At 37.1% G+C, this 21,023-nt stretch overlaps 1 protein-coding gene across 9 annotated transcripts in view; it reads left to right on the forward strand.

Moving 5' to 3' along the window:
- Nucleotides 1–21,023, forward strand: part of Zmynd8 (Zinc finger MYND-type containing 8) — a 427,013-nt gene that overhangs the window by 382,171 nt on the left and 23,819 nt on the right. For 8 of the 9 annotated variants that reach the window (XM_071675758.1, XM_071675755.1, XM_071675759.1 and 5 more), the window contains one exon: nucleotides 1,006–20,646. The exons of the other annotated variant lie outside the window; for it this stretch is intronic. In XM_071675758.1, the coding sequence (XP_071531859.1) occupies nucleotides 1,006–1,884 (879 nt within the window). In that variant the 3' untranslated portion in view covers nucleotides 1,885–20,646. Of the gene's footprint in view, nucleotides 1–1,005; nucleotides 20,647–21,023 lie in introns of those variants that run through there. 9 annotated transcript variants of the gene reach the window in all.

A 21,023-nucleotide genomic window follows, 5' to 3' on the forward strand; every position in this document is an offset into this window, starting at 1 on the left:
CTAAATAAATACTTTACACTGCAGTAGATATATGACAGTATGACTACTGAACCAACAGATGAATTTTTTTTTAGATAATTCTGTCTTTTGAAGTACTATACTGTTTAGATAGATTTTTAAAGAAGAGGCTGAGGGTGGCACATAGTGCCCTGTTTGTCTGGATATATGGCAGTGCCTTGTAGTCTTTTAGTTCTGCTGCTGCAGGGTTGTATTATTTTTTCAGATATTTTATGGCCAGTTTTCTTCCTTTTTTATGCAAATTATATAATAGTTTCTGTATCATTACCATTTCACCTATTATCTCTAGATTTATGAAAAACCTTTAAGATGTGAAAAGTACATTTTTGGTTTCTGTTGTACGTTTTACAATAAAAAACTATGTATTAGTACAAAACATGTCGGATTTTATTCCATGTTATGTTCACCTATTCCACATACAGAGTAGGTCATTTTTTTCTACTTTGCCATATGTGACTTTTATTGATATTGAGTTTTTTATGGTATGAATTGTAGTAATTGTAAGAAATTGATTCTATTGATGTTTGTATTAATTCTTGAGGCTTTTGCAATAATTTCTTAGAATGAGAGACTAAATATCTGATGGACTAGTTGAATATTTCAGAGATGAAAGCACAAGTTGGCCAGCAGGAAGCTGATGGCAGCTGAAGTGAAAGAGGGGGTAAGGGAGAACCAGAGTAGTCCATCAGATACAAAAAAAGATTGAAGTTTTCTCAAAAGGACATTTGTTTCAAAGTCAGTCATGTGTAAAGTTTGTCCATTGTGGCATATTTTTTTTGTAGAAAGGCAAGATGGATTTACCAACACACTTTGGGCTTGTTTGAATAATACACTAGCCTAGAATACCTCAGAAATTGACAGGACACTAGATTTGCTTATCTGCATTGTCCTTGTCCATGCTTCACTGGGGAAATTTTAGTAAATTTAAGAATTGGAGGGAATATGACTTAGACCGTTGTGAGTAAATCCATCTTGTCGATTTTTCAGGATGATGTTGGGAGTCTAACCTCGTCCATATTAGCCCAGTGCCTCATCAAAGGGAACAGAGATCGTCCTCGGAAAAAAGCCAGATCGTCCACAAAGTCTTCGGGTTCATCAAAAGAAAAAGACTCAGCAGCTAATGCCTCTCCCAAGGCTCCCAAATCACCTAAGGCTTGGATGGAGTGGTTTCTGGAGCAAAGTGGGGCGGAAGGTATCAAGGAAAATTTGCATGTAACACCAAAGACCAGCAAATCAAAAGCTCGCAAATCTAGTAAAGTAACGGATGGTTCAAGGAAGAAAAGAAAAAGCACACCATGTGTTCGTAGAAAGATAGAACACATCCTGAAGCCAGAAGAGGTCACTAAGGAAATGCTTGATCGTGTTGCCACAAAACCAAAAGAAAAAATGCATGACCAGGAAAATGGAACATCCTGTCATCAATGTCGGCAGAAAACTTCTGATACAAAAACTATATGCAGGTCTGGGAAATGTGTAGGGTTAAGGGGTTTTTTCTGTGGCCCATGCTTACGTACAAGGTATGGAGAAGATGCTCGAAAAGCACTGTTAGATCCTAATTGGTGTTGTCCTGTGTGTAGAGGGATATGCAATTGTTCGCTTTGTCGAAAGGCGTTTGGACAGCAAGCAGTGGGTCAGATTGTACAAAGACTAGGGAAAATGGGATACAGCAATGTACAGCAGTATCTAGACTCAAAAAGTAATAAAGAGGATGGAATGGAGATCACAGATAAAACTGGCCCAGATAAAGGGTCTGGGGTCAAGGAGGAAGAGGAAGAGGAGAGTCAGGATAATGATGATACAAAGGATGACAAAGTAGAGTATCGGTATGTTGATGAAAATGATGAAGAAAGTCTTATAGATACTTGACAGTAACTAAGATGGGAACTATTTGTATAGAGTTGAGGTTAAGTATGTGGATTCATGGATATAAGCTTTGATAGGTGAGAATAAGTCTCTGTCTTTGATATGTAAAAGTTTAGCTTCCTAAGTCAAAATAGTGGTAAATTCTTTTTAAAGCTCCCACCATACTCATATCATGTAAGACTGAAAAGTAACGAATATAATGGCTATCTATGAGTGGAGACAGGGTACTACTGTATGGTTTACAGAATGATACGAATTATAATACTTTAGTATAAGCAGTGCATCAAGATTGCATTGCTTATGTAACTAGGATTTTTATGCTGGTATATATATCTTCCCTATTTTATAAGTAACTCATAGATTAATTGTATATATTTTCATAGTTCATCATTACATCGAGTGATAGGGCCATGTTGTTCATTGTTATGGGGTTGCCATCTAAATGTTATCTATTAATGATAATGCTATATCTAGAAGATTAACTTGGTCATATTGTGGCATTTACCTTTAACCATTTTATATTTTGTTTTTGGTTTCACTCTGGTTAAAATTGAGTTGCATTAAAATTCAGCATATATATTTGTTTTAACAGTAATATAAAGAGGTATGATAGTAAGTTTATGTAACTTTTGCAGTTATACCTTTAACATTATGTGCTGGTGGTGCATAGATGTCATTTAATTGATTGGGTACTGACAGTACATACAAATATTCCTTTTATCATAGTATGATAATAGTTGGAGGATAGCCCCTTCGTTTCCAGCATTAAAGCCCGTAGTCATGTTTCTATATTCATCTGGTTACCATGTAGCTGTTATTATTGTTGATATGCATCATTGCCACTGCTTGTTTTGTGACTAGTCTGTTGTACAATGTGGGTATGGAGAAAACTGGATAAGAAAACACATATAATGAAAACAGATTTGGTTGACCAAATGCCATAAAGTAAACGTAAAAATCAAATGATACAAGTCATTTTTGTGTGTGTGTGTCTGTGTCTGTGGGTGTTTGTGTAAGTTAGAGTCAAAGACTAATGGTAATCTTCGGTTTATTTCTTATTTTGTCATAATTGTAGTTTCTTACTGTTGCGGTCGTATATGTGTAATTACTTATTTCTTGTGTATGGGGAAAGAGACTTGCACTCTCATGGCCCCATCTCCTGAACATTTTCTAACATCATAGAAACTCTTAGATTAAGTTAATGTATGCTGTCTGCATTGATGATGTCTTCCATCATTTTATTCTGTTCATCCAGTTCTCTTTTACTGTAAAAGTATATCTGGCCATTTTTTTAGTTCTGAATTATGTGCTGTGTCCTCTGGTTGTCCTATTCCTTCTTCTTTCAAAGAACTCTTCACTGTGTACGTCATCCTTCTGTTTTGAAAACTTGGACGTGGGCAAATTTAAAGCCCTTATCCTTTCTCTGTGTGTGTGTGTGTCTTTGAATACAAGCATATAAATGTTTTTTTACTTATTTTTCCAGTACATGGAGGTAGTTCTACACTCATGGGGCACCATTTCTTGAAATGAGTGTGTGCCAATTTGTTTGCATGCATGCATTCCTGCCTGTATATTTGTAAACGTATGGACTAGTGAAAATATGAATTACCATGAGCTCTACATGCATACTGGAACAGTTTACTTGAAAAATGATCAGTCTTGATATGATATATCGAAATTAAGATCAGGAAGAAGTAGAGGTATTGTTGAAAGAAGAATGGAGAGGTATAACTGTTGGCAAGCGAGAAAATGAATTAGGAAAAATACAGGGAGGAGTATGAAAGGAAGGTAATTGAAAACTGAGATGGAATTACAGTAATGTAGGAATGCAGTTATGTGTAAATGAGGTGTTTAAGATGTTTATAGAAATACTAGTAAAGGTTGTAGAGTCATTAGTTGGATACAAGGTAGTGAGATACAGGAATAAAACGGGCAATGCATGGTGGACAGAAGAGATTAGAAATGCTGTGGAAGAGAAGAAAAAGGCGTATGGCAGATTGCTCAATAGGAATGTATTAGTGGAAGTTCAGCAAAGGAGTGAAGAATACAAAATATGTAAATGGAATGTTAAGAAGCTGATGGAGGAAAGCATAGAAAGAGTAGATGAAGATTTGGGAAGAAAGTTAAGTGAAAAGTTTTGGGATTAAAAGAAACTGTACTGGAAGGCAGTGAAAAAGGAAATGTTGATGTGAGAAGTAAGGAAGGGGAATTGCTGAATCAAAAGGAGGAAGTGAAAGGAATATGGAAAGAGTATTTTGAAGAGCCGATGAAAGTGGGAGAAGGGGAGGCAGCAATTGTTGAATGCATGGGTATGGAGGAGGGAAGGAAGAGGATACAAGTGCAGGGGCATATAGCGAGGAGGGAGGTAAGAAGGGCAACAGTGAGGTTGAAGATAGGAAAGGAGTAGTGGATGGAATTATGGCTGAAATGCTGAAGTATGGAGGAGAAAATGTGATAGGGGGATGCATCTCATATGTAATTTGGCATGGAAACATAAGGTTGTGCTTGAGGATTGGTTGAAAGCTATTATTGTTCCTTTATTCAAATGAAAAATTGCAAAGGATTTATGTAGCAATTATAGGGGAATAAGTCTGGAAAAGTGTATGCACGAATAATAATTGATGGAATGATGGAAGTGACTGAATGCAGGATATGTGAGGAGAAAGTGTTTTAGGAAAGGTAGATGTGTATATAAGATTTCTGTACTAATGATGACTATGGAAAGTCTTTAGGTAAAGTTAAGAAGCTGTATGCAGTATTTATGGATGTGGAGAAAGCTTATGACAGCCAAGTGGAATGCTTTGTGGGATGCGTTAAGGATATATGGTATAGGGTACAACTGTTGGATGGTATAAAAGCTTCTATAGAGGAGCAAATGTATGTATAAGAGTGGATGGAGAGCTGAAGAAAAGATTTGGGATACATTTAGGTGTGAGGCAGGTTTGTGTGATGTTACTGTGGTTTTTTGATATATAAGGAATAGTGGTTCCAACAATGTTATATGGTTGCGAGGCGTGGGCTATAGCTAGAGTTGTGCGGAGGAGGGTGGATGTGCTGGAAATGAGATGTTTGAGGACAATATGTGGTGTGAGGTGGTTTGATCGAGTAAGTAATGAAAGGGTAAAATATATGTGTGGTAATAAAAAGAGTGTGGGCGTGAGAGCAGAAGAGGGTGTTTTGAAATGGTATGGTCACATGGAGAGAATGAGTGGGGAAAGATTGACAAAGAGGATATATGTGTCAGAGGTGGAGGGAATGAGAAGTGGGAGACCAAATTGTAAGTGGAAAGATGGAGTGAAAAAGATTCTTAGTGATTGGGGCCTGAACATGCAGGAGGATGAAAGGCGTGCAAGGAATAGAATGCATTGGAATGATGTGGTATACCGGGGTTGACATTCTGTCAATGGATTGAACCAGGGCATGTGAAGCGTCTGGGGTAAACCATGGAAAGTTTTGTGGGGCTTGGATGAGGAAAGGGAGCTGTGGTTTCAGTGCATTATACATGACAGCTAGAGACTGAGTGTGAATGAATGTGCCCTTTATTGTCATTTCTTAGCACTACCTCGTGTACATGAGGGGGGAGGGGGTTGTCATTTGGTGTGTGGCAGGGTGGCGACAGGAATGAATAAGGGTAGACAGTATGAAGTATGCACATGTGTATATATGTATATGTCTGTGTGTGTATATATATGTATACGTTGAGATGTACAGGTATGTATATGTGCGTGTGTGGACGTATATGTTTATACATGTGTATGTGGGTGGGTTGGGCCATTCTTTCGTCTGTTTCCTTGTGCTACCCCTGTGCATGTGGGTGGGTTGGGCCATTCTTTTGTCTGTTTCCTTGCTCTACCTCGCTAATGCGGGAGACAGCGACAAAGCAAAATAACACATATGAATATATATAAAGAATATATGGTGTGAGGCAAGTTGTTAGAAGCAGTGAAAAGGATGTAAGACGTGTGTGAGTAGGAAGAGAGGAAAGTGATAGGTTCTCAGTGAATGTCGGTTTGCTGCAGGGGTGTGGAATGTCTCCATGGTTGTTTAATTTTTTATGGATGGGGCTGTTAGGGAGGTGAATGGAAGAGTCTTGGATAGAGGGGCAAGTATGCAGTCTGTTGTGGAGAAGAGAGCTTGGGAAGCGAGTCAGTTGTTGTTCGCTGATGATACAGCGCTGGTGGCTGATTCAGATGAGAAACTGCAGAAGCTGGTGACTGAGTTTGATAAAGTGTTTGAAAGAAAAAAGCTGAAAGTAAATGTGAATAAGAGCAAAGTTATTAGGTACAGTAGGGTTGAGGGACAAGTCAGTTGGGGGTTAAGTTTGAATGGAGAAAAACTGGAGGAAGTGAAGTGTTTTAGATATCTGGGAGTGGTTTTGGCAGCGGATGGAACCATGGAATTGGAAGTGAGTCACAGGATGGGGGAGGAAGCAAAAGTTCTGGGGGCGTTGAAAAATGTGTGGAAGTCGAAAATGTTATCTTGGAAAGCAAAAATGGGTATATTTGAAGGAATAGTGGTTCCAACAATGTTATATGTTTGCGAGGTGTGGGCTATAGATAGAGTTGTGTGGTGAAGGGTGGATGTGCTGGAAATGAGATGTTTGAGGACAATATGTAGTGTGAGGTGGTTTGATCGAGTAAGTAATGAACGGGTAAGAGAGATGTGTGGTGGTAAAAAGAGTGCGGCTGAGAGAGCAGAAGAGGGTGTTTTGAAATGGTTTGCTCACATGGAGAGAATGAGTGAGGAAAGATTGACCGAGAGGATATATATGTCAGAGGTGGAGGGAACGAGGAGAAGTGGGAGAGCAAATTGGAGGTGGAAAGATGGGGTGAAAAAGATTTTGAGCGATCGGGGCCAGAACATGATTGAGGGTGAAAGGCGTGCGAGGAAGAGAGTGAATTGAAATGATGTGGTATACCAGGGTCAACTTGCTGTCAGTGGATTGAACCAGGGCATGTGAAGCATCTGGGGTAAACCAGAGATAGTTTTGTGGGGCCTGGATATTGAAAGGTAGCTGTGGTTTCAGTGTATTATACATGACAGCTAGAGACTGAGTGTGAATGAATGTGGCCTTTGTTGTCTTTTCCTAGCTCTACCTCGCACACATGCGGGGAGAGGGGCTTGTCATTTCATGTGTGGCGGGGTGGCAACGGGAATGAATGAAGGCAGCAAGTATGAATTATGTACATGTGTATATATGTATATGTCTGCATATGTATATCTATATAGGGGAGAAAGAATACTTCCCACGTATTCCCTGCGTGTCGTAGAAGGCGACTAAAAGGGGAGTGAGCAGGGGACTGGAAATCCTCCCCTCTCTCTTTTTTTTTTTTTTTCCAAAAGAAGGAACAGAGAAGGGGACCAGGTGAGGTTATTCCTTCAAAGGCCCAGTCCTCTGTTCTTAACGCTACCTCACTGGTGCGGGAAATGGCGAATAGTTTAAAAGAAAAAAGAAGAAATATATGGATGGAGTGATGAGAGATGAAAGCAAAACTAAGGAAAAGGGGTGCAGCAATGGAGTGTGGTGGTGAGATATGGTAGCTAGTAGCAAGCCTATTTGCAGATGATACTGTTTTGTTTGTGGAGAGTGAAGAGGAGTTGCAGAAGGTTGTAAGTTGTTTTATGTGTAAGCAAATGTGATTGAAGGTAAAAGTAATGTCGTTTGAAAGGAAATGAAGTGAAAGTACAGATTTTCTAAAAATATGTTGAGTGAAAGAAGAAAGTGTACTATATTGTACTGTGGATTTGGGGGGGGGAAAGACTGGAAGTGAGGGAATTTAAGTATCTTGGAGCAGTCTTGGGTAAGTGTGGTGATATGGAAGGATAGATAAGGGAGAGAGAGCAGTATATGGTAAAAGAGTCATTAAGTCCCTTGATAGATATTGAAGGGTAGAGGTATAAGTATGGAATGAATAGAGGATTAAGGGACAGCATAATTCTCCCAACTGTGACCTCTGCAGCCGAAACACGGACATGGAGTGAGACATAGAGGTCAAGAAGCCAGGCTGTGGAAATGAGCTTTTTGAGAAGAGCAGGTGTCTAGATGGAATAAAGAAAGGAATGAAAGGGTCTATGAGAGGTGTGGTATGGCAAGGAATGCAAAGGGAATGAATTGTAGAGTCATAGAATGGTTGAAATGTAATACTTTTATGTGGTTTAGGCATATGGAAAGAATGCAAGATGGGGAGTTTACGAGGAGAGTGTATGATAGTACGATTAAAGGGGCTGGTGTGAGTGGAAGACCACCTCTGACATGGGCAGATAGGGTGGAGGAATACTGGAGGGAGAGAAACAGAGGAAGAATGCATGGAATGGTGTATGCGAGGGAGGAATGTATGGACAGAGATAAGTGGAGACTTTTGCCATGGCCACTCCTTGATGGGAGTTTCCAAAGGGAATGGGCATCAGAGATATAGATGGATAGATAGAAATTAAGAGCAATTTATGAAACTGTGGAAACGGTTATCTTTGTTTTGAAATTGTAAGATAGAGACTAGAATTATGAGGGATACTTTCCAGGAGTGTTGTTCACAGTAATGGTTTTATGACTACTTTTTCATTGCACAAGTGATAGGATGTTTGTTATAGCTTTTTGAAAAGATAACCTGCTTCTGAGTATGGAACTGATGTATTGGATTCTGCTCTCCAGTATTGTAATCCACAACACCAAAGGACTTTTGCTCTGTTTTTGCTAACCACTTTTTTTTTCTGAAGCTTGTGGCTTGTAGGGACTTATTGTGTCCTAGGCTGTCAACTAAAGGCATTTTGCCATGTTTTCTGTTTTTAAGGCTTATAACAGAGCAGGTATATGATATAGGTTTGCAGCAACAAGAATATTTTATTTTTACCATGAGCTAATGGGACTGTAATTCACATTACTTGTTGCTTTTGTAAAGATAGGGGTTTGTTGTTATCTTTTGGAATGTATGGAACATTACAAGTACTGTAAATGTTCAATTATTACAGAATCTGAAGTTGTGCGATAATATGCAAGTAGATGAATTATGTTGGAATTATTTTTGTATTTAACAGTGTTTGAAGGACACATGCATGCAGTCATGTCCATCTACAACAATTGGGCACTGACACAGTGAACACAGTGACTATTCTTTGTAGGCCAGTCAATCACAGCCATCAGGAACAGATGAAACAGTTATTGTTGATATTCCCTCAATTTGGGTCAGGTCACAAACTAATTGTTGGCAAACCAGAAAAGTCTTGTTCCCAGTCATGCCAGATCAGATGTTCTTTTCAGTTATTTGAAGTTTAAATTGATGGGAACTACTCTTGAGTTGTTAAAAGATTTTCACAAAGTGGTGTTGAGAATCACAAATGTATCAATTGGCAGCTTAAACTTTAATCAAAATAATAATGGAAGTCAGTTTGTTCAGCTACAGTATGCTGTTCTTCACTGATGTAGGGAAACTCCAAAACAGTAAGTAATGTCCTGTTTGATGATTCCTCATATGCCCCAAAGAGAAGTGATTATAGTTGAGATTGATTCATCCCTTGCCTACCTAGTTTCATTCATGAAAGATTCTACCGATCAGGGTGAGCTGGTAGCAATGAGCCAATAGATGTTTAGGCATCAAGGGACCTGTCTTTCCTAATTTGTTTAATTCTTGTTGTATGATCATTATCTTTCTGTTTTGTTTTTAGAGAATGAGTGAGAACATATGCATACAAATGTGTTTTCAAATTCATGTATTTGTGGGAGTGATGAAGAATGTATGCAAAGAGAGAATGTTATCTTGGAGAGCAAAAATGGATATGTTTGAAGGAATAGTAGTTCCAACAATATTATATAGTTACGAGGCATGGGTTATAGATAAGGCTGTATGGAGGAGGGTGGATGTGTTGGAAATAAAATGTTTGAGGACAATATGTGGTATGAGGTGGTTTGATCGAGTAAGTAATGAAAGGAGAGATATGTGTGGTAATAAATAGGGTGGTTGAGGGAGCAGAAGATGGTGTATTGGTGTGGACTTATGGAGAGAATGAGTGACGAAAGATTGACAAAGAGGATATACGTATCAAATGTGGAGGGAACAAGGAGAATCGGGAAACCAAATTGGAGGTGGAAGGATGGAGTTTAAAAGATTTTGAGCGATGGGGACCTGAACATACAGGAGGGTGAGAGACATGCAAGGAATAGTGTGAATTGGAACAATGTAGTATACCAGGGTCAACTTGCTGTCAATGAACTGAACCAGGACATGTGAAACATCTAGGGTAAACCTTGGAAGGGTCTGTGGAGCCTGGTTGTGGATAGGGAGTTGTGGTTTCGGTGTATTACACATGGCAGCTAGAGACTGAGTGTGAACAAATGTGGCCTTTTTATTTTTTCTTTTTTTTTTCTTTTTTTTTCCTGGTTCTACCTCACTGACGCAGTGGGTGCCGATGCTGTTTCCTGTGGGGCGGGTTGCCTGGAATGGGTGAAGGCAAGCAAGTGTGAATATATGTATGTGTACATATGTATGTGTCTGTGTATATGTTATGTGTATGTGCATTTTATGTATATATATGTGTGTATATGAGCGCATGTATGTTATATTATTTTATTCTGTAACCCTCTATGTATGGAAGCTTTCACTTCTCCAGTTAACACTTTGTAAGTTGAAAGAGGTGAAACTTTTTGGCCATTCGCTTGAAAATATTAGTGTATTCCTTTCTCATGAAATTTTGTTTATCTCATATAACTTCTCATTTCATTTATTTCATATGACTTCTTATTTCCTTCTCCTCTATTGACTCTTTAAAGGGAAGTTTATCTGTTATACCTCAGAGAACATTAGTTCTAAGTTTTCTGAATTTGACCTTTTGAGGTTAGAAGAACTGGGTATCTATACACATCCATTTCAGCTGAAACTGACCACATTGTAGTAGGGAATGCATCATTAATTATTCTAGTAGTTAAAAAAGTTTACATTGCCAAAGATATTTGTGTGGGCCATCCCTCAAATTCTGGTTTGGCTTCCTCCATCTTTCTCCTACCTCTTCCTTACTTCTCCATCTTTTTTCTGCTTCCTCTGTACAACTCCATCTTTCTCCTCTTTCCTCCTCCTTACTCCATTTTTTCTTCCCTCCTCCAGGTTACTCCTCTTTCCTTCCTCCTCCTTCTCCCTTCTTCATCCTCATCCTTTTCCACCTGTTTGTTTGAGACTAGCATCTGCCATCCATTCCCCTGGCAAGTACTTCTTTAGTTGTTCACCGGTACTTAGGCTTCTAGTTAACCCCAGGTAAGTTGGATAACTTGATGACGGCTTCTTTTGTTGTGAAGAGCTGTGATTGACTGTCCCACAGAAGGAGATTGTTTGGGGAATAATGAGAATTTACTTTTGAAATATGAATTCTGATGCTATATAACTAATTTTGCTCATCAAGTCAAGGAGAAGTCTACAGGCATTTGTCTTTCAAGCATTCTTCATGATGTGTGCAGAAACTAGTTTGTTCACATAAATCTGACTTATTTTGGCAAAATGAAAAGATTGAATCATTAGACTTTATTGAATATCTGCAATGTAAGGACAGAGTTAACAGTAAAAAGTTATGAATGTCCACAGGGAAAGATTTTGCTTCGTAAGATATTATTTTATTACTTAAGGGAGTGCTTCTAATTGAAGGTTGATCTGTGGCAGGAGTGTGTGATGCCACCATGACTGTTTAGTTTGTTTATGGATGGGGTGGTGAGGGAGGCAAATGTAAGTCTTGGAGGGAGGGGTGAGTATGTACTCTGTAGTGGATGAGAGGGCTTGGGAAGTGAGTCATTTGTTATTTGCTGATGTTACAGCACCGGTGACAGATTCAGGTGAGAAACTGCAAAATTTGGAGACTGAGTTTGGAAAAGTGTGAGAAAGGAGGAAGTTGGAAATATATGTTAATAAAAGCATGTTTAGCAGGGTTGAGGGACAGATTAGTTGGAGTGTGAGTTTGAATAGAGGAAAATTGGAGGTGAAATGTTTTAGATGCCTGGGAGTGGTCATAGCAGTGGATTGAACCATGGAATCTGAAGCGAGTCTTAGGATGGATGAGGGAGCAAAGGTTCTGGGAGCACAGAAAAATGTGTGGAAAGAATGCAAGGCATGGGCTTTAGACGAGGATGTGCAGAGGAGGGCAAATTTGTTAGAGATGAAATGTTTGATTACAGTGTGATATGAGAAGATTTGATCAAGTAAGTAATGAAAGGGTAGGGGAGCATTGTGGTAATAGAAAAAGAATGTGGTTGCTGAAGTGGGTGTGCTATAGTGTTTTGGACATATGGAGAGAATGAGTGAGGAAGGGTTAACAAAGAGTGTAGATCTGTCAAAAGTAGAGGAACAAAGAGAAGGGGAAGACTAAATTGGAGATGGAAGAATGGAATGAGAAAGATTTTGAGTGATCGGGCCCTGAACATGCATGCAGGAGGGTGAATGATGTGCACTAGATAGAGTGAATCAGAATATTTTGGTATACATGGGTTAACATGCAGTCACTGAAATAAAACGGGCTCTTCAACTTTCATAACCACAATCTTCTCATTATGACACCTTTCAGTCACACTTTTATTACTTTCTCAGTCAAGCTGATATCATACCATTTGTTAGATGTACACATATAAAGTTGAAACATTTGGGGATTTTGAAGTAATGTGATACGTTTCACTTAGCTTACACCAGTTTTACTTATTTTTTTGTGCAGTTGGTTATAATTATCATATGCAACCTTGGGACTATTTTTGTGGGGAGCACACAGCTTAAGACTGTGCAATAATTGGTAACAGGGAAATGATGCAATCCTCTGAAGTGAAAAGGTCCTTAACAAGATTGTATTCCTTTACATTCATTGATGATGGTACACCCTAACCGAGGTGACTTTCCATTCATGGTGCAATCTCATGAAGGTAGAGTCTGGTAACACCTGTAGAACTGATTGAAATTGCTTATTGTATTATGTGTGAATGATTGCTAAAAGTTGCCGGATTTGTTGGTAGGTTTTGTATGAAACTGCTGGATTTATTTTATGTTGCTAAATGCCCCCAAAATTTGTCACATGATAATTTGCAAATTCTAATGAAAATATTGCTAAACTGGCAAATATGTGAATTTATTTTAATTGTCTAGGTTTGGTAATTCTCTTAGTTGTTTTTGTTATTGCACACATCTTGACATGTGTGATAAAGATGATGATGTATGAGATCCAGAAGCTTATGTTTGACTGAACTGACTGGTAGATAGTGAATATTCATTAAGTACATTATGTATTATATGCTCATATGAGAATATTCTGCAAAGAACTCGTATCTACTTTTTCTTTAATTTCATGGTGAATGTGTGAAGTGTACAGATTATGATGATGTTTTATAGTACTTTTTTTATATAATGATAAGGTAAGTGAATAGAGTGAATGAATACAGTACATGTATTAGAGTTGCATCTCATTAGAAGAAATATTACTGTATTATAATATTTTTCCAGAACTGCCCTTTTTTTTTTCAGAAAGAAAGAGCATTAAGAATTATTTTTAAAATTTTGTGAAAACTGAAGAGAGTTATGCTAAGTCTTTACATTTTGAAAAGTTGTAGAGACACGTACATATACATTTAAACAATTTCTTTTGTTCCTTCCTTTATTTCTTTTAGTGCCATTGACTGAATTCGCATTCCAAACAATTGTTACTTATTAGTATGTAGTGGTATATGGAGGAAAATATTAGTGTAAATGTAGTGCTGAATTCCCTAAGATGTTTGCACATTTTTATTTGTAATTTTTTTTTATGCCATTTCCATCAGTAACTCCTCTCAGATGAGTTTTTACAGTAATACTTAAGTGTATCGACCTGATCACTGCTGCGCTTTTTTGAATGGCTATTGTCTTTCATCCATCAGATTTCAGCTTTTCTAAAGCAACATGTGGATTAGTTCAACACCTGGCCTTCATGTGTATCCAAGCATAGTCATACCCTGCCACAACTTCAAAATAGGGCAGGTTATTAATTTATTTATTATTATTATTATTATTATTATTATTATTATTATTATTATTATTATTATTATTATATTATTATTTTATTATTATTATTATTATGAAGCGGGGGATAGTGATGCTGTTTCCTGCAGGGCGGGGTAGCGACAGGAATGGATCAAGGCAAGCGAGCATGAATTTATACATATGTATATATGTATGTGTATGTATATATTTGTGTGTATATGGGTGTTTATGTATATATATGTGTATATGAGTGGATGGGCCATTTTTCGTGTTTCCTGGCACTACCTCGCTGACACAGGAAACAGTGATTATGTATACTAATAAAGATTATTATCATCATTATTATTATTTATTATTATTATTATTGTTATTATTATTATTATTGTTATTATTATTATTATTATTATTATTGTCCTTAGTTGGGAAAGCCTCAGAATTTGTCTAGGAGTTTCACCATGTCTCTCATGCTCATGTAGCCCAAAAATAGGCTGATGATAGAGGATTTACCCATTACAAAGAAAGTAACTGTAGTAGATGTGAATAGCAGAGAGATAACCTGGAAAAAGATTCAAAATTTACTTCTGAAATACATAACATACATCAAGAAAAACGTTAATGTAGATAAAACGAATGCAGCAAGTACAAAAACAGCCAATCTAAATAATAGACATCATAAAAAGACAAAATTAAAGAAAAATACCTCAGCTTTTTATGAATTTGATCAATCTAGCCTCAAAATAATTTTCAGTTTGACAGCAGGGAATGGTGTTACTGAGCTCCACTTGCTTGAAGTTACATTATGAATGAAAAGTTACCTTTAGTGAGGCTGTACAATTGGGTGTTCAGTCTCATCTGTATTTCCCTGCTACTAGAAGTAGTACAGCCTTGAGATTGAAGAGCCTTTAGAAAGTTCCTGGTTAACACCAGGACTCTTTCATAGAATTACTCCAAGGCTGATTATGAATGAATAAATGAACGAAATGAATGAAGATTCTTCCTCACTTATTACATTCACAGAAGGAGGAAGTGAAACTTGTATCCTTTTTGCCCCATTCTTCTTTGAATATTTCATGTGACTTAAAGTTACTTTATAGGGATTTCTTGTTAGTTTGTACTGCAGCATCATGGACTGAGTCACGAAATAAATTCCAAACTTCCCATCCAGGTAGGCAGCAAGCTGCTTGTGGCTACCAAACTTTGTCATCAAATTTTGCAAGGTGAATAAGTTTTGTAATTGCAAATTTTTAGCCAAAATTTAAGGAATCTCCAAATGCGTGCATTTCATATACGTCTTTAAAGCTTTAGATAAAGAAAATAAGCAATTAGCACACGATTATTTTACATGACCAACCTAAGGTCCCCATGGACAGCACATTTATGGGCTCCATGTAGATTTGGAGAGTTAGCCTCCCAACTCCATTGAATTTGAATCCCGCCCTACTAAACAGAAAGTCTCAATGTCTTGAGTCTGGCACCCTTTGGGCAGAGCATTTATAAGATTTGTGAATTTGCTGAATTTTGCGTGTCTGTTCTGCCAAGATTGTGATAACAGATTGAATGAATATACTCAATCCATTACTTAAAATATGGATTTTTTTCCCAGCATATAAGTGTATGAACATTTTAACACTTTACAACAGTACATAATACTTTACTTCCCAAAAATTCTTTATGGTTTTTGACTCAACATGGACATGCACACTGAGGTAACAATATGTCTGATTGTTTAAATCTACTCCTTTTATGTCTTTTTGTGTGTATGAGCGAATTCAAATGTAACAGACAGACTCACTACATCACCACACTTCTTGACTTCTGCTCTTTCCTGATGGATATGGCTGCCTTATTGAGCACTGCAGGAGCTGTATAGAAGGGGGATTCTTCTATAAGGTAACAGTCAGTCACCTAAGCCTCTTTGCATTCTGTGACATTCTAACAGCTCTTTGCAATAATTTGTGAAGAAACTTGACTCATTGGTATTATTCATAGCCTTTTACTTGTCCCTAGCCATCTTGGCTATCACAAGGCATATCTCTTTCCCTTCACCTCCTCCTCCTCCAGCACCCTTCCACCGATGGCCTTAATTGTATGTATATGGAAAAATCAGAATGCTTTTTTTTTCCTTCTTCTTTGCGATGCTTTTCAAAGTACCCCTTCTTCTTCTGCTGTGGAAGAATGTGCACACACCAATTTTATAGAGTTATTACAGACAAACAGTGACTGGTTTTTAGCTTGCATATTGGAAGTGGCTGTTATCTCACCTCTTTTGTAGCCAGATTGGGATAAAGAAAGATCCACTTTATTAACCATTAAATGATGGCTTTCATCTAAAATGCTCATTCAGTGCACAGAAGAAAAAAACTCCTTTACGAATAACAGTATCAAATGTTACTTAACAGAATACCCAAAAAAGTAATATACTTTCTTTTGTATTGATGTCACAGGTTGTTGAGTTGACAGGGGAGTGCCTTGGCTGGTGGCACAGATGCTCCTTTAAGAAGGTGCAACATGTTTATGGTTTTTTCATGTGTATTTTCAATCTGCTTCCCCCAAAACAAATTACAGACATTATGGTTTTTATCTGTGTGATTTCACATGTCCCATATGTATCATTTGCATTTTTCCTTATAAGTATTTTTTGTATTGTGTGCATTATTTATATATTTACGTACCTACATGTACTGAGCATTATTTACGTGAATAAATGAAAAATACCCTTACTTCCATCAAAAGTATACATACTGTAACGAGCAATTGTTTGTTTTATCATAAGATTAACTAATGTAATAAGCATGTATGTCTGCCTTCCTACCAGGATGACACAATTACACTCTTCAACAATTTATGGGTGACTGATGTGAAACATTTTCTAGCTGTGTTGTTAGGTTGCTTATGTCTTCTATGGACAAGAGAGGCAATCATTCATCAACTGGAAATTTAAACAGGTGGGAAATATAGAACATCAATTGATGTTGGTTGACGCTTCCTTTAGAATCTCAGTTGTCAATCACTGTTTAAGGATTAAGTGTCCATCTGTCACATCTCTTAAGGAAATTCTTTCCCTCCACCTTGACGTTGCTTTCCATTCCCTTTTGTACAGGTATTATTTTAGCCACTGCTCTAGTGCATGTCTTCCTGCTGTAAAAGCTTGGACCTTTGGCATGCACTTGGCTGCTGTTTTCCATAAATTCTGTGGAGACAGCCATATGAGTATTAATCATTCTGGTACTTCCTTTTCCCCCACATACAGCAGTGCTGTACATTCCTCTTCCTTCTTTTATCTTTTTCTATAGCTTTTTCACCCTTAAGAGTCATGTCTACAAACACTTAAGGATTTTTTTGCTCTTATTGTACTTTCATTCAGGATGGCCATGATTAGGGCATATTTACACTTGTGCCACATCAGTCAGTATTAGAAAAAGGAGCACTATTGAGCCAAGAATGCGTGATGTGATAATAAGAGCTTTTACTCAGAGAGACAGAAAACATTCAAGAAAAATATTCATTGTATATGTAGAAGCAAAATCGAATACTGCTTCGTCTTATGGTCACCAGCCAACCAAACAGAAAATGACAAGTTAGAGAAAAGTCAGAAGTTCCTCTGAGCAAAGTTGAGGGCAAGGAACTTAAGAAAGAAGAGAAAGATATATGATAATCTATGTGTTGCAACAGAGTGAAGGAATAAATGACAATATTATGGACTTTATACCTGTCAGCAAGGAAGAAACAGTTGGCAAGTCTGACTGACATTAAGCAAAATTATATGAGAGCACGACAAGAAATCTAGAGAGATAATCATTATACTACAGGGAGAAATAAGAAACATGCATGGAGCAACTACAGAATCGTTAAAAGAAACCTTATTGATGGTTGAAGTCGGTCTTGTCTGAAGCCAGAATCAGTGATTATATGATAGATGTAGTGACATAGAGAATGGTATTATCCATAGAGCAAGACATGCAGTGAGCACTACATGCTAGCCTTGCATTTGGGAAGATCTCATCATAGGTACTCTTAGGTGCTTTCTATAAGAGGTGGGGGCTGAAGAGCCTGATCTGACTCAGCACATGTAAGAGCTGGAGATCTGGCAATAGTTTGATTCACTGATCACTTCTGAAATGGTGCTGTAACAAACAGTTAACTCAGTAAGCAGAGCATAGTGCTTATATTTCAGTGATCACCAGTTTTACTCTTAGCTGTAGTTTTTTTTTTTTTTTGTTACCTTTAATATTTTGCATAACGTGTAAGGAGCAGTACTTTGAATACTTGATAAATCCTGCTGTATAGCATTTGGATGTCAGGAGCCAGGCTTTCATTCAAAGCTCAGTCTTTCCAGAACTCCTTTGCAGTCTTAATCAGCAGTTGAAGCAGTTTTTGATCAGCAATTGAAGCAGTTCTTAATCAGCATTTTAAAGCAAGTCCTTTTTATGAGTAATTTATCATACTTATTACATTTCCTAAATTCTAAAGAGTTTTCATACAGCCATAGTCTCGAACTGTGTAAAAGCAGGCTTCCTTCCCATCATTAAGTGACTGGCTTTCATATAGCCTTAAGCTATAACGTTGCTGATTGTTAGGCAATGGGGAAGAAGAATGAACTCCCTACAATTTGAGATTAAAATTGAGTCTTATTCAGAGGGTGTTGTTTTGGATTTTTTTTTTCAAGAATAAATTTTACATGCTTCTTAGGCCGACAGTTGTAGGTTGAAAATCCGAATGGTATTTAGATTTCTGTCCTGTATTGTGAGCTACTTTTGTAACCTAGTACTTTAACACTTTTTGGCTTGTTGGCAGTGAAAAGAAATTGCTATTTATGAGAGGACTTTATAGAGTCCATTTTTTAGGTGAAAGTTATTCTTCACAATGAAATCACTGTGATGTGCAGTGTATTTGATTATACACAACATTCCTTATGTTTATTGACAATTAAACATGTATTTTCTTAGCCAAATATGTAATGTGTTTTAGTTAAATTAGAAAGTTTTACTTTACCTACACCAGTTAAACTTAGACATATGACATTGAGTGAAGAAATAGGCTTTTTCCTTTTACTTTTCTCTTAGATATCTTGAACATTTTGATGATGTTTTCTGATGTAAGCCATGTTGCCCAAGCAGGTTTCTAACAGTTATATCAAGGTGCTGTCACCTAAGCCAACTGATTTGCTGGTTGTTGAATCAGGTGCATGTTGTTTACCTTGGATGAAGAATAACCTAATAACCATTCTACCAGGCAGTTGCACTTTATTAGAGCATTTAGCCTGGTATGCCTTGGGCTTTATAGCTGTTGTATCATACTCATCTCAGTTTATTTATATAGGCATTGTAGAGCCTAATGGACACACAGGAACACCCACAAATTTAAGTGGACCTGTACTGACACATGCTAAGTGAAGATGGTTTCAAGAACCCTTGCCATACTTATTGCTTGATCTGGGGATATGTTGGGTTTGTTTTTCTTGACAGAGGTGTCATGGTAGCTGGAAGTGCAGGATCTGGTATCTGTACATGATACGCTGCTTCAATTTATGGGTGCATTGTAATGTCATTTATGGCTTATAATTGATTCATTCATTTAATGGTGTTCTACATTTTTAGATAAGTTTTCTTATGTAGAAAGTTGCATTTAATGAAGACACCTTTATCATTCAATTTGTTGTACACTTCATTTTATTTTTGAGGCATTAATATAATTTTGTAGAGGGTATTCAATTTGTAACATGACTTGCATAACCTGTCTTTTTATGTCTATGTGTTAAGTTATATTTTCATAACTATTTAGTCCTTATTATGTGAGAAAATGTCAAAGTATATTGTGTACAGTACTTTACATACTCATTATATGACCAAAAGAGTGTGAATTCCAATTGTAGTCATGCTATTTTACAGACATGGTCGTTGATCTCTCAGATGCTTGGAGTCATTGGTCAGGTTACTTGTTATGTACTGTACTTAACATTTAACTGCATGGAGTGGTGAGCAATATTCTGTTGTTCCAACAGATATTGCTCAAACTTCTATTGTTACAGGATAAATGACTGAGGGAAAAAAGTCCTGATTTGCATTTTTTTTTTTTATGCATTACTACAAAATTAAATCCAGAATTGTAAGACTGATTTTCATGACTGAATCTAAGGAGATATGCCTCACATTTTTCAAGTGTTTAATGAATTATGAATTTGTGGCAGTGTTATTTATTTATTTTTTCCCCTCTCCCCAAAAAAGCCAACATCCATTTAATGTCACTGAACTGTGATGCTATGTCCTCCCAGAAAAGGAGGTACATCTAGTCAGAGTCGTATATAGGGTAATGGAATTGGCTCATGATACACCAATGTAAGTAGAAACTACTTCATTTGTGCTCAGAACCATAAGGTGAATCTGGGATTGCGTTCTGAGATAGCAGCTCCCTTCTCTACCATAGTGTTGATGATACGTCCTGATTACCCAGTGTTTCACAGATCATTGCTCAGATGCACCTGCATATTGTTCTTTATGATGCTTGATGATTACCTATTTCTCTTCAAGTATTTTTGCAGCCATAAGTATATTTTATTCCTCAAAATGGCCTCTTGTGAACAAAGATTCATAAAGTCAGATTCCATTTAGAAAACTAAAAGCAAATCATGATTTTTTGTCTTCTTTTTTACCTGTGGTGTAGTGATAAAAATGCTTGTATATAAACCTATTTGGGAGGAACAATATATTTGTTATTAAGTTCTTCATATTTTATATCTGTAACAGGCTTTGCAGATCTAATGATTCCTTTGTAGTCAGTTTTAAATAAATGGCATTACTGATTTAGAATATTCATTCAACATGTGTTGTTTATAGCTACTTAGATTGATTTGTTTTTATTATATGTTTTGTGAATGTAATTTTATATATTTTAGGCAATGGATTCATGTGTAGGGTAGTAAGTGTATCCCAAGGAATTGAGCATTTCTGTCCATTGTCAGTCTTCTGGAATGGGTTAGAGAACCCCATTTCTGCAAAATTAATTTCCACTAAAGGATAATTTGATTGCCATTCCAAGGTATATAAATGTTGTTCATGTAGGTGCATATCTGCTGTGCAGCTTGTCTTTCAGAAAACTAAGTTCTTAACATCTGACACGATTGAGTTTGTGGTTGGCCAGTGGTTCTTCCATCAGTGCAGTCAAGCTGCATGTTTTATT

The sequence above is a fragment of the Panulirus ornatus genome, chromosome 21, assembly GCF_036320965.1.
Source record: "Panulirus ornatus isolate Po-2019 chromosome 21, ASM3632096v1, whole genome shotgun sequence".
Classification (NCBI taxonomy): Eukaryota; Metazoa; Arthropoda; class Malacostraca; order Decapoda; family Palinuridae; genus Panulirus; species Panulirus ornatus.